Source organism: Grus americana, chromosome 4 (genome assembly GCF_028858705.1).
Source record: "Grus americana isolate bGruAme1 chromosome 4, bGruAme1.mat, whole genome shotgun sequence".
Lineage (NCBI taxonomy): Eukaryota > Metazoa > Chordata > Aves > Gruiformes > Gruidae > Grus > Grus americana.
In genome coordinates this window covers 7,402,941-7,417,498 of record NC_072855.1, presented here as the reverse complement: position 1 = coordinate 7,417,498, position 14,558 = coordinate 7,402,941, and the positions used below count along the sequence as shown (strand labels likewise).

The 14,558-nt window shown below is 35.9% G+C and overlaps 1 protein-coding gene across 1 annotated transcript; it reads left to right on the top strand.

Moving 5' to 3' along the window:
- Positions 1-7,485: 7,485 nt before the first annotated feature.
- LOC129206460 (spondin-2-like) lies at positions 7,486-13,677 on the top strand. Its single transcript, XM_054825615.1, has 6 exons — positions 7,486-7,977; positions 8,785-9,010; positions 9,380-9,603; positions 9,872-10,063; positions 11,128-11,302; positions 12,617-13,677. The coding sequence occupies exons 1-6, from the start codon at positions 7,810-7,812 to the stop codon at positions 12,793-12,795; spliced, it is 1,164 nt and encodes a 387-aa protein (XP_054681590.1). The 5' UTR covers positions 7,486-7,809; the 3' UTR covers positions 12,796-13,677.
- The last annotated feature ends 881 nt before the right edge of the window (positions 13,678-14,558 follow it).

Sequence of the window (14,558 nt, the reverse complement as noted above, 5' to 3'; positions counted from 1 at the left end):
CAATTCCTCATTCCAATGCTACCCTTAAGACTGCATTGACTCCTCACCAGTACTGGGGTGGGAAGAAGATACTGTGCTATGGTGGCAAAGAATGGATCTTTTACTGAATGAGAGCTATGTGCAGACTGTGATGTATGGATGACTTCCCAGAAAAGATCAATTCATTTTTTACAGTACCTCATTATTCACATGAATTGTGAGGATGCAACTAATAACCTCACAGCTATCATTTAATATATTTAAGACCTTTGAAAAAAAAATACAAAAAAAGTCAACAAAACTGACTGTGAAGCAGGAAATAATATAAGCAAAGAGTGGCCTTGACAGTGACTACTTTAGAAATGTGATTTGGTGGTCTTCTACAGTGTTGCCAGAGAGATAAAGGACTGACATTTCTACAAGGCAAAGAAAGCATCAGATTGGTCTTAGTCAACACTTTGAAAAGTAGCCTTTATAGTGGTATGAGTAGAATTATTTAGTGTTTAAATCTTTCTCCAGTGGAAATTCAATGACAAACAAGAAGTACAAATATTAACGGTACAGGTTCATTCCACTCTACAAATTAAGTGAAAGATAAAATAGGAAGATTGGATTTGTTGGAAGGTGCTATTCATCTTTTCCACAGAATGAGAACTAATGTTTATTCTTTTAATTATCCTGCTGTAGTTTTGTCCCCTATTTTCTTAGCCAGTTTTCAGTTCTCTTCTTCTTAAACCTTTGTATAGACAACTATCTTAAGTATTCTCTATGATGTAATAGAAAACTATTGAATTTATTACCAAGTGAGGGTTAGAAATAAAGACAATTCCATCAGCAACAAAAGGATGTGAGAAGAATAAAGTCCAACAAAAAACCAAGCCCCAAACCTCTTCACATTGGAAACAGTGGAACAAAAAACTAAAACTGGTATGTTAAACAAGAACAATAAACTTGAAAACTACCATATTGGAATGACCACAGGAATTTCTACACAGGCTGTATACTCAATCCTACTGAATGACTGATGGAATGATGTAATATGGTAATTAAAACATTTTTTTTTTTTTTTTACATTGTGTGAGTGCACTATAATACAAAACTATCCAGTCTTGTACTGTAATGAAGCTGTAGTACAATACATGTTAGATTCTCTTCAGAGTAATTTTCTTTTTGGTTAGAGGTTTTCCTGCAAATATCCAAAGTAAATTTAAAAGCAGGGATTCCGCAAGTGTCCAACTCAGGTCTGCAAGATTTGCCTTCAGCATCTTCTATATATTCAGCTAGTTTCAGAGTTCTGCTAATTCATGTATGCTATGCATTCCAGTGAGCTATTAGCCATCGTTTCAAGGGAAGGAGGCCCCTATTTGTGATTTAGCTGCTGAATTGGGGGAGAGGATTGATATGATTTGCTTCCAGCTGAGTTCGTTGTTGCCAAGATAAGTCTTCTTTAGTCATAAAGGAGATAGATAACAAGATTTCATGGTTTCTGCTACAGATGAATTGGATAGATAACCTTGATGGTTAGGTCATCAGGATGTTCCAACTGCTGAGCACTCGTGAGAGCCAAGAACGACCAGCTGTGCATACTGTGCCTAAAGGACTGTGGTGAAACAGGAGAAAACGGCTCTGACCTTACTAGCAGTAGTTCATTTCTGAAGGATATTGATACAGTGGAAGACAGCTTCTGTGTTATTATGATAAAGTATAGATAAGGAAACCAAAAGTGCTGGTAAAGGTGGCTATCCAGAAAAGTCAAACTCCTTGGGTACTACAGAGCTCAGCAAACTGGAATAGCGAAAGAACTCCCATGCAAGGAATGCACTGATAGATACAATCCCATCCTGATTTCAACTGAGAGAGTTAATTTTCTCCACAGTAGCTAGTACAGGGCTGTGTTTTGGATTTGTGCTGGAAACAGTGTTGATAACATAGAGATGTTTTTGTTATAAAGAGATGCTTTTGTTATTGTTGAGCAGTGCTTACACACAGCCAAGGCCTTTTCTGCTCCTCACACTGCTTTGCCAGCGAGTAAGCTGGAGGTGCACAAGAAGTTTAGAGGTGACAGCTGACCCCAATGAGCAAAGGGATATTCCATACCATATGACATCATGGTCAGCATATACAGCTGGGGGAAGAAGGAATGAGGGGACGTTCGGAGTGATGGTGTTTGTCTTCCCAAGTCACCGTTACGCATGATGGAGCCCTGCTTTCCTGGAGATGGCTGAACACCTGCCTGCCCATAGGAAGTGGGGAATGAATTCCTTGTCTTGCTTTGCTTGTGTGCGCAGCTTTTGCTTTCCCTATTAAACTGTCTTTATCTCAGTCCATGAGTTTTCTCACTTTCACTCTTCCAATTCTCTCCCCATCTCGCTGGGGGGTGTGAGCGAGCGGCTGTGTGGTGTTTAGCTGCCGGCTGGGGTTAAACCATGACAAATCCCTAGTCTCGCTAACCTATGCACTGATAGATACAATCCCTAGTCCCACCAATCTGTGTGTAATCTATGGTTACATTGCCACTTTCATGTAAATTGAACCCTGTATTGCCACTGACGTGTGCTCCCATCCTCCTCTCTGTTGGGAGCTGCTTGTTTGCTGTTTCTTGTGTCAAACAGTGAGTCAAATGAAGGAACTAATTTGACTGAAAACTAACTCAGAAAGATTTGCTATTATCTGGGTCAATTCTTCAGTTTATCTCACTCTGTAGCCCCCTTTTATTGGCGTAAAGGAGGTGAAAATAATGAGCTGGGATGCAGAAAAGTGTGGGATTCTAGGACCTTCTTGCAAATTCTTTTGAAAAAGAGAAAAGATAATACGGTTGCTATTGTTGCACAGTTTGGGTGAACCTAAGCTGTGGGCAGGGAAAGAAGTCCAATGCGAAGCATAGTCTCTGGTCACTGTCATAGGGGACCTTGATTTGGTTCTCTAGTGCTGGCCTACATTCTACATTTTTCAGTACTAGAAGTGACTTAAATACAGCTAACAGAAGAATGCAGAAGATGACAGAAGAGCTTTTTGCTGCTGATCAGTGCCATTGCAGTCAGTGAAACTGAGGTTTTTCCTTATCCTTTTCCTTATCTTGGCTTGAATTCTCAGTGAGCTCTGAATTTAAAAAAAACCCAAACAACACACTCACAACAAATCACCCACCCCCGACCCCTAACCCCCTTACAAAGGGAATTTCTAAACTCAAAATACGGAGTGAATTTGCAATTCCCTACTAGTAGGTTGAACCTTGATAATAGTCATCAATGAGAACTTCTAATGAAGTCCAGTTGGCTCTGGATTCAGCAAAAGATAGGATGCCTGAATCAGTTACTTCTGTGTAGATGCTTACAGAGAGCTGAGTGTCTGGTCAATGGAGAGCTTATCAATATGGTTAGTGGAGACCAGAGAGCTCCTCAGTTATTCATTTGCACAAATATAGGTATGGATTAAAGGGTGAGCTGAGCAGTTCTCTAGATTATATTGACTATAATGACTAGACCTCCATTATATATAGTGGCAGTCTACATGTCTAGTTCATAGGTATACACTTGTTTTAGGTACCTTAATCTGCAAAATAAATTTTTATCCCAAAAGACCAATAGAGATGAAAGCTGTCTGCGCTACTGTTGTACCATCCAATATTGGGAATGCTTTATTCTCCTACATAAATGCTTTATTTTATAAAAGCTTCCAAAACAACACCACAATTTCTCCATGATGAGGCATTCTGCTGCTCGCCACTCTGGTACTAAGATTTTACAAGTTAGAGCTCAGAGGGGTTTGACCGACTGTAAACCTTTTGGCATTGCCGAGTGTCCGTAATCGTATGTGTATCCATGGTAACTACAGGAGAGAAAGTATGGCTGTATAATCCTTCTTAAGTAATACAATGTTATGTTTTTCTTGGTAGACGAAGAGATGCTAGCTAGTCATAAGCATATTAAACAGCCTGTGAATATCAAAGTTGCACGTATACTCCTTACCAGCAAAATGGAAATTGCTTTAGTAAAAATTAAATTTGTGGTAATAGTTGGGGAATATAGATACAAAATTTCTGTAGCTTCTGTTTTGATTAAAGGTGGGCAAATTAACTTCAGATCAATCATTTTAGCTAAATCTCCTTTCTCTTAATTTTACAGTTTAATAGAAAAGTCATAACTAATCATGCCAATCTTGTTGCTTACCAGAGAAAGGGCTAAATTATTCTCTAACTAATCAAATAAATGGAATTTATAGTCTTTTAATGTGCTATACTCCTATGTGATAGCCTAAACGTGTTCATACAACTGTTTTCATATGGTGTAAATGATTCAAGAATCAACATGATATTGACTGTACTGTACTGAAGTAGAGCTTTTTTCCTTGTTTTCTTGTTTTAGGAATTATTTTTGGTTAGAAAAAATACAGAATATTTTAGACAGAGTTATGAATGTGTCTAAACACCCCCCCCCCCCCCCAAAATACCTGGATACCATTTTCCAGCTTTCGTCCTGTGAATCCTGGTAAAGCCTGCAGGAACTATGACACTGTTGTCTTATTGACACAAAATAGCACAAGTTACACACTTCTGCAAGCAAAATTAAACACAAGGCACACTTTGGCACTGATGCTTAAGTAAAAAAAGCTTTATATGTCTACTGCCTCAAGCATTAGGGGTCTACAGAGGTATGTGTATGGATAGAAAATAAGTGGACCCAAGGAGATACAAACTTGAAAAACAAAAGCTATTTTGCTGTAAAAGAGAAAGAAAAAAGTCCCATTTTATGTACAGGTAAAATGGTTTCTAAATGGAAGAGGGTTTTTTTCCAGTTTTCCATGAGTTTTCAGCTGCTTTCTAATGGGACATACAAACTGAAGAAGGAATGTAAGCATAGGTTCTGATCCCACAGCAATTTTTTTCTCCAACTGCTGGCCCACAGAAATCTGGCATCTGTGGCTTTCCAGCCATGAAAGTAATCCATTGAGTGGAAATCTGGGGGTTTTTTTCTGTTTCTTTTTTTTTTTTTTCTTTTCATCTATGAGGGTGTTTTGATGTCCTTTGCAGTGTCAGAGATTGATTATGCTTAGCACAGTTTCTATATAAAGAAATAAGACTAGAAGTCCTCAAGGTAGCATTTTCTGACAACATTACTAGGTATGTTTTCCTCTGCTTCCTCCCTTCTTCAGTCTTAGGGGGGTGGGGAGAAGACAGAAGATAAAGAAATAAAATTTACAGTCGCTGTATTTTGCCAGCAATTTCATTATGAATCAAACAAAGATAAGAATGAGGCTGTGGGTCCTGAAGATTTTAATCCTGAGAAATCTGTCATGGTAGAGCCCTCATGGTAAACAGGGAAAGGTCCAGCACAGGAATCATGAGGAAGAAAACCTCCATTCTGGACCAGGATCAGAGAACAACTATAAGGACTATAATCCTGTTTCCCAGTAAGTATCTGCAGCCTTTGAGGAAAGAATCCCTCTTCATTTCTTTAAACTAAAATGTTTCAAAGTCTCTCATCCCCACACTGGTAAGGTAGGAAAGTAAAAGATCTAGACTCAGTTGTATTCCATTAACTACATATCTGATGTTGAAGAGTATGTCAACCTCGAGAAGTTGGAGTAATGGAGCTCTAGAAGAAAGATAAACAGATCACACAGAATTGTAGAACTGGAAAGCCTCTCAGATGCTCAGTACGAAACATCACACACTCCTATTCCAAGGGAGAATCAACTATAACTTTTGTGATTTTTGATATTTGTTTGTCTAGTCTGTACTTAGAAACCTCAAATGACTTCCTGAGTTAATGACTTCCTGAGTTAATGACTTCCAATGATTCAGTTTCTTTTATCATTTAGTAAGTTTTTTCTTAGAGTAGCTGTGCCAAATTATGCAGCCTGCATGTATTGTCCTTTTCCTGGATACATTCATAACATGTAGTCATGGAACCAGAATGATCTAGTCTGGTGATGTGCCTTTTGGCAGTAATTTTTCTTCGAAAGGAAAAGGCTAGTCTGATATATTAAATAATTCTGTGCTGGATCCAGAGCTAATTGCTTTGTTCTCAGTTTAAGTGTTGTCCTGGAAGCGTCGCAGTAAATCTCAATATGTGAAGTTAGCTGGTTCGGTAATTGTGATGATAAACAACAAAACCTACTGAAGTTTAAAGCTACTTAGTAATAAATAAGTCTTAAGTAATTTTAACAGTGCTCTGAGCAACTTTAAAACTTGTGAGACCTTTGTATAGTTCTTCTAGAGGGCTGCATGTGCTGGAAAGATCACCCACTTCTGATGTAGAGAGACTCAGTTCTTTAAGGAACCTGTGGATTTGGAATTCTGTGCATAGGAGGGAGCGAGATGGATGTAATTCAAATATCATCCTTCAACAAACACTCAAAGAACTGGTATAAAAGTATTCATGAAGTGTCTGTGCTCTTTTTCTTAATGGAGTCTGGTTCATGGAACAGAAATACATTATGGAAAAGTTTGCATTAACATAGGATGGAGGAATGGACCTTGGAAATAAAGGGCATGTCCATGTCTAGATGGCTTAGCCTGCTCCAGAATTCCCACAATCTATCCAGATATACAGGAAATGTTGTTATGGGTGCTGAATCCATCTATGTTGAAACTTGCCATAGATTCCATTTTGCCAGGAGAATAATCAATGGAAATTCCATTCAGACATCCCAGCTTATTCATCTCTTGGCTTTTCTTGTTGATTTACCATGGGGTGGGGGGTAGAAGGGAAGGATAAGTTTCCAGTTAAAGTGCCACAAAGCTCAAACTGGTTGTTTGGTAACCCCCTCCTGGTGGACAAGAGCATGTCACTTAAGCAATATACTATGATGGCCTGGGAGTTTCATCTGAAAAATATCTGGTTTGTTGGGGTTTTTTTTTTCATATGCTGTCCCATCATGTTAGAGATCTGTGGAAGCACTTAAGTGACATTCCTCACAATTTTGAAAGAAGTTTCTATGAAAGACTCTCCACGGTTCACTGTAAACTTTTGAACTTCACTTCCTTTGCTGATCAGCCACAATAGCATTTGTTAACCTTATAGGCATGGCACGAAGCCCTTATTTTCCCTTATTTGAATGGTGGTGTGGAAAATAATTTAAAAGTAATAGTAAACATTATTTTTTTAATTGGGTCACTGTATACTGCATACTTTTCATAGACAATTTAAATAATTTTACTGATGTAAGTATATGTACAGTGCTACAGAGGATATATGATTTAACTGTAATAATAATAAGATTTTTATTTGGGGTTTTTACTCTGAAGACAGCTAAGAAAAATCTCAGAGCTTCCCAAAACCACTCTTTCCAAAGAAACCACAATGTTACAGAGCCCTTTCATCATCCAGCATACGGTACTGTAGAACACAAAAATATACACTGTACTACTTTAAATTAATTCATATTTGCAGGAGACACCGTCTGTGTGAGTATGTGCAATTATGAAATGTAACTTTTTTTTTTCCCTCTTGACTTTTTTAGCTGCCTCACCCCTTTTATTTGAACACATACATATGGTGTGTGAGAGTGAGCAAGCTCTCTGTAAATGTTTGGAAGGAGCATCTGTCAGACAATAAAACTTACAAGAAAACATGCTTCTCATTTAAAGTGTATTCACTAGAACTATTTCAGTGTTGGAATCGGTTCATTTGTATAGCTTGGAGGCATTAATAAGAGCAGAGAACTGTAAAGGCACCAGAAAACTCAAACTGTTACTGAGAATCCAAGGTATTTTTTTAAAGCATTTCGTCTATTCGGCATCAGAGTCTTCTGATAGGAACCTGAACCAGTTGACAGACAGGAAACCTCTGATAGTCCATCCAAAAAGACTGCAAACAAGAAGATGGCATGCTTTTTGCAAACCTGGAAAGTCTAAAGATTACAATAATTGTTGGACCAAAGGGACCCTCTTCAGGCATAAATAGCAAGACTCCTACTGTCTTCTCTTGCAGACCAACGCAGCTGCCAGCAAAAGCAGGTGCTCTCCCCCTACCAGTGATCCAGAGGAAATATTTAGTGAGTATTCACAGCTCTTTTTACAAATTAATATATTATTAGCATTTTAGTTATATTTGCATAGTTTTCTCAAAGGACAAAAGCATTTAAAAATAAGTTTTTAAGGCTGTTATTTTAAACAATCACTGGAGTTTAACAGTCTGATGCAATTACCATATTAATTTAAAAACGAAATTTGCACAACCTATGACAGCAACTTTTTAAAAATATTGGTTTTTAACAACTGTGTAGCTTAAACAATCTGAAGCAATTACAATGTATTTTTAATGCACACGTTATGACAGCAAATAATTTATATAAATATGAAATGTATTTGACTTTAAATGTTATGCCATAAAACAGCCTTTGTAGAACACAAATTTAAAATAAATCATTTCTTTTGGCAAAGTAACCTGCAATTTAATCTTTAGAAGAATAAATATACCACTAATGTTTTCCACAGAAACAGTTGCTACTCTAATTAATTCAAGATGTGACTCTAATAAGATTTCAAAAGAAAATCAAAAACAGATTTTTCTCAGAGGTAGTACTATGGACAAGGTTAAGATATTTTTATTTTCATTAGAAACACTTGTCCCAGGTAGAGTTACAGATTTGTAGTATATAGCATGGAAATATCAAATCTGAAAGCATTATAATAATGTTTTTAGAAGCATAACAATTTTTAGTGTTTCAGATATATGCTTTCTTTTTGGTTATAACTTATGGTACGTTACATTTTATTAGGTAACCGTTATTCAATTTGGAGTTTAGAGTGACTAATATGGCTAACATATCTTTTTTTTTTTTTTTCTTTTTGTGTGGAAGGGAATGGAAAACCTGATGTTTGTCTACCACTCCTGTAAAGTTATCTGGACGTTACTTGTAACAATACTAGGTTATGCCAGCAGCTTGCCTGTGGGTGATGATTCTGTTTGCACGGCAGAGGAACTTGCTAAGTACAGCATAATCTTCACAGGGAAATGGAGTCAGACTGCTTTCCCTAAGCAATATCCACTTTATAGGCCCCCAGCACAGTGGTCATCGATGCTAGGTAAGTGGAGTATCTACAGTTTTAAGAACAAATAAATCTCTTGACCACTGTGATCTTTTTTTTTTCTTTTTTTCTTAATAGTCAATTTTAAGATAACTAATGAAAAAGGGAAAAAATAGCAAAAGTTATTAAGAATGAAATGCAGAAATTGAAGTATCCACAATGCTTTCAAAAATCTACAACTGTTTTCAATTGACTTCTGTTTCCAATTGGCTGCAGCTGAAATAAACAGTGATAAGCCAAATGTTTTAGTGTTCACTCATTTTTATACACAATTTTTTTTAACCTCAGAAATAAAACAGAGAAACTGAAGAAATAGGGACAATCTAAACCAGACTTTTATGTCATGCCATGTATTCACTCAAATAGGTGTTACTCATAGTTCTGACTACAGCATGTGGAAAAAAAATGAATATGCCAGCAATGGTGTACGTGATTTTGCTGAAAAGGGTGAAGCATGGTTATTAATGAAAGAAATAGAAGAAGCTGGAGAGAAAATTCAGAGTGTACATGGAATCTTCTCTGCTCCTGCCATTTCCAGTGGTACAGGACAAACCTCCACTGAATTAGAAGTGCATTCAAGACATCCCTTAGTAAGTAAATGTACATATTAATTTTAAAAGTTTATTTTATGTCACTAGCACACAAAATTAAATATTTGAGTTCTCACTTGTAGGAAAAATATAATGCAAAGAGTTACTAAAAAGCATGTCACATCGCAGGGAGCGCTGTACAGGTTCTATAAAGTAGAAGGGCATAACAATATTTCTTTCAGATATTTTAAGTTAAAATTACTATCAGCAGCACTGGAGTATTTAAAAATAAGTGATGCAGTCCTGATGGGTCATTTTCTTTCATCAGGTTTCATTTGTTGTACGAATTGTTCCAAGCCCCGACTGGTTTGTGGGTATTGACAGCTTAAATCTCTGTGAAGGAGACCACTGGATGGAAGAAGTATCAGTAGATCTATTTCCATATGATGCTGGAACTGATAGCGGGTTCACCTTTTCCTCCCCAAATTTTGCCACTATTCCACAGGACACGGTTACAGAGGTAGGTGTACGTACGTAGTTTAGCACTTCATACCTATGTGTTTTGAGTCCTCCCTTTAAAAGACAACGACCCTCTGACTTCATGACAGACTCTTGTGAAACTGATTTCAGTATTTCTGACTGCTGATGCTCTCTCTATGTGGATTTATTACATAGCTGATAACCCTACTGCTTTGGTTTATTTTCTGTATCTTTCAAATTTTTTAGGTAAATGCAGATTGTTCATGAAAATTTACATTTAAAGTATTTTCTATAAAAGCTGTCTATTTTAAGGGTATTTTTAACAATTCTTTAAACACCAGGAAAATAAAAATGTTCCAAAAAGTCCTAGCATTACTAAATATGTATCTAAACAGGAAAATTCTTACTAGTGAATACTGATGTGTGGAGGAGTTTTCAGCTAAAAGCATTGCTGAAACCTGAAACTGTTACATTTGAGGGACAGAGCTAAGGAAAAGCAGAGGAGAACTTCTCCATCGCTACTGTGGTGACCCCACTTCCAAACTCTTTTGCTCGCTCAATACTCTGCGCCTCATACTTTGCTTTTGTTATTTAAGGGTGGTGGGGAACAGAGCATTTTGATTCAAATGTTTCGAATACTAGAAGCATTCAGTCAGTCCTTTCTTTAAGGTCAGTTTTTCTAGAGCCAAATGCTGTGCTAATGAGTAATGAGAAAAGGAACAAACTGGAAAACAATACATTTGGCCTCCTGTATCTGTATGACAGCTGCTACAGCATACTTATTATTTCATACTCTTGCGTTCTCCCCTGTAGTAACATCTACTTCCTCCTACCAAACCATCCCATACATTACTCTGCTTTCAGTACCTCCCACCGCAGTCCTCTGTCCAAAGCTTGGCACAATTCTTTGTGCCCAGTCTCAAAGCATTATGCATAAAACTTCTGGGATTACGAGCAGGAGTTGTGTGAACTGAGGTTCATAGGAACTGGTTATATGCATTTGACTTGCCAAAAAATATTAGCATGATGCGTAAACAAAATTTTACAGTTATCTTCTTATTAATATGATGCAGTTTCTTTAAGGTTCCCCTTTTTATTTCATAGATCACTTGTTCCTCTCCAAGTCACCCAGCAAACTCATTTTATTATCCCAAACTGAAAATTTTGCCACCAATTGCTCAAGTAACAATGGTGAGATTAAAGAAAACCCAGCTGGGTCTTGCTGCACCTTATCTTAATCTGCCAGCTAAAAGCAATGAAATAATAGACTCTGTTTCAGGTAAGTGATTAGTACTTTGATATGCTCGATTCTGTTATTTCCATTCATTCAGAAAATACGTGGAAATCTGGCAGGTGATATGGATGAAATAGGTGATTAGGTAGAATATTCTACTATCTGCATAGGAATAGTTTCCAGATGCACACATGGGAAATAAAACAAGCTAGTTGACATAAAAGAGAATCCCTGAAAGAATAAGGAAGGGATTTTATATTTGAGCTACGGTTCAAAGGTTTGGGTTATATCCACAGTGAGGGTTACTCAAGCCTTAGCATCAGCATAGATCAGTGAATTAAACGAGAAATAAACAACATTTGGGTAGAATCAGAGTTCCCAAATTCTTTGCAACTTTGAAGTAGATACTCATCCTTCAGTTTTTACATGACGATGGAGCAAAAGAACTGTTATTGTTGTCACTTTCTGGGTCAGAGGGCTTGATGGTTATGTGCAATAAGGATTGATATAATTCAATTGATTTGGACATATTTGTGATAGAAATGTACATCCTGACAACAAAAATAATATTCTCTCTCACATTTTTTCAGTGACAAGCAATATTTTTATTTAACATGCTAAGGAATAAGCACCTATATTTTTATGAGAGATATTTTCAATGGAAGTATACATTATGAAAAGTACTTTAGAGTTTCTGACTTCTTTTCTTGCAATAAATAAAAACTATATTGAAAACCCTGTTAGTATTAAAAAGCTTCTAGTACAGAATATCTTTATTGGCAAAGGGAAATGTAGTGTACATAACAAACAATAGAAGATGATTTACTGATTTAAAAAAATGGGACATTTCTTTATTTCTGAAGCAAACTGGAACAAAAGGTAAATGGAATTTGATATGAACAACTATAGGAACAATATCTATCTGCAAAGAGATATAAGTGTACCTAAATAAATCAGAGAAAAGCTTTAATCTTAGTGTTTTTAGTGAACCATGTAAAGGCAAATGAGTTATAAAACTGATAGTAAATGTTTTTTAATGCAATTATTTTAAGCATAGTTTTCTTTGCTAGGAATTCTATATTTTCAACTAAATAAGTAATATGCTGCACTACTGGTATAGTACCTCAGACAGTCTCTAGACTGCAATAATAATAATAATACCAGTGTCGATGAGCTTAAGAGCTGAAAACAGATGTTTTTATTTATGAGACAACATATGGATTTTATTATTATCACATGTATTTTTGTATAAGAATGGACACTATTCGATCATCATTCCTTATTGCTTTGCCAACTATGTATTTGCCTTAAGCACAAATTTATGTAAAGTTACCCTTTTTTTTTTTGTGTATATTGCAGAAACACCACTGGACTGTGAGGTTTCACAATGGTCTTCCTGGGGTCTCTGTAGAGGTCTTTGCAGAAAAACAGGGACCAAGATCAGAACTCGTTTTGTACTTCTTCAGCCTGCCAATAATGGAATGCCTTGTCCAAATCTGGATGAAGAAACAGGATGTGAACCAGAGAATTGTGTCTGAAATAAAGAAAATATAATAATTTAGATAATTTAAAAGTAGGATAAGTTTAACTAAATCTAAACTACATGTCAGTCAATGTTCCTTATAATTCGGGTATGTTGCACTATTTTACTGAAAAGGTATATTAGACTCGTTTTGAAAGTTGTTTATTATCAAGAGTTTGGGGGGTTAAATTCCTAAGATTTGGTATGACAACGGTACTGGATCATTTACAGACCAAAAAACCCCAAATAAATCCTTGCTATAAATATACTGTAAGTTCTTGGAGTACCCTCTAGTGGCAGAAAAGAAGACATTTGGAAAGATTCTACTTCACACGTGTAAAAAGCTTTCAATCACAAAGTCTAAACTAATAACGTTCTTAAATACTGTAATTTGTTGATCTACAGATATTTATACCTAGAAATTAATTTTTCTCTAAATTATGTGTTTATAATTTATTGGCATTTTTGTCATCTTTCTAAACATGTTTAACATGCATTTCTTCAGAAGATACTTACATAAATCAGAGTGACCAGATATTTGCAGTGTGGTTAAGGCAATAGTATAACTGAGTAAACTTGTCTCGAGACTTATGAATACGTGAAAATGTCTTGTCCTTTTTTTCTCAAAAGTGAGAAGTATATCTGTCATGAGGACACTCGGCCAACAAAATTACTAGAAAAAAACCCAGAAATGTGGATACTAGTAGAAAATTTCTGAACTTAATTAAAAGTGTTAGCTGAGATTTAAAAACTGATTGATTGTTGGTGTGTGTTCCTCGTGAGACAATTATTTCAAAGTTAGCACTGTTGACATTACATAAATTATATCGTTGTTATGCAGTAAATGTGTCCATGCAGTAAATGTTATATGCAGTAAATGTGTCCATGTTTCTTTAAATGTGTTTGCTGGTGTTTGTGTCATCATAACCTTTTTACAAAGAAAACTTACTGATGTTTTAATATTATCTAAAATTGAGGTATACATAGATATAACAAAATGCAGTATGTCAGAAACTGTTCTTGACTGCAAGTTTTAATGCTCAAATAACTGCTGTAAAACGAATGTAACATATGGCTTATAAAGACTTGTGGCTACTAACTAGGAAAAGGATTTTGAAATAACACTGTTCAATAGAATATGTTTATAGTCAACCCACAAAACTTTTACAGCACATTGCAAGTTTACACATATACAGCACAGATATTGAACAGGAGATGCTGATTTGAGTACATTCTTTTTGGAATATGCCAAATACCAGAAAATTTATTATGTACTTAAAGGAGCACACTGTATTCTCTGTAGGGTTGAAACATTTACAATGTTCTCCATGTATTTTTCCAGGAGATAAATCTTGCAAAGACCCAAAGAAATTTGAAACTTTATCAGGCTAGACTAAGTTGGTCCTGCAAATGCTGATAAATGCACAGTTGTTGGAGCTAAGTATAGGAATTTCCACATCTTGCATTCTCCAGATTCCCACTGTTGCCTGTTTTTCAAAATTGTTTCATTTACTCTTTTTATTATGCCAATTTTTTTTTCAGGTTTCCCTGTTTCCATTTCATAATGGAAATAGTGTTATTACACTATCATTTTCATAGTTTGTTTAGTTAATTTCTCTGCCTTTTCAATTATTTTCTCTCTTCTTTTTATATTTTTATTCATTCTATGTTTTCTCAACTGTGTAATTCTGTAGTAAATAAGTTTAACAGAAATCAGCATCTTAGAAAACTAAACATATATTGAAGTATAGATTTAAATATTCTATGAGGACAGGAATT

Coding starts and splice junctions, on each gene's coding strand:
- LOC129206460 (XM_054825615.1), top strand. CDS start 7,810: ATGCTTTTTGCAAACCTGGAAAGTCTAAAGATTACAATAATTGTTGGA. Junction 9,604..9,871: donor TGCATTCAAGACATCCCTTA/GTAAGTAAATGT, acceptor TTCTTTCATCAG/GTTTCATTTGTTGTACGAAT. Junction 11,303..12,616: donor AATAATAGACTCTGTTTCAG/GTAAGTGATTAG, acceptor TGTATATTGCAG/AAACACCACTGGACTGTGAG.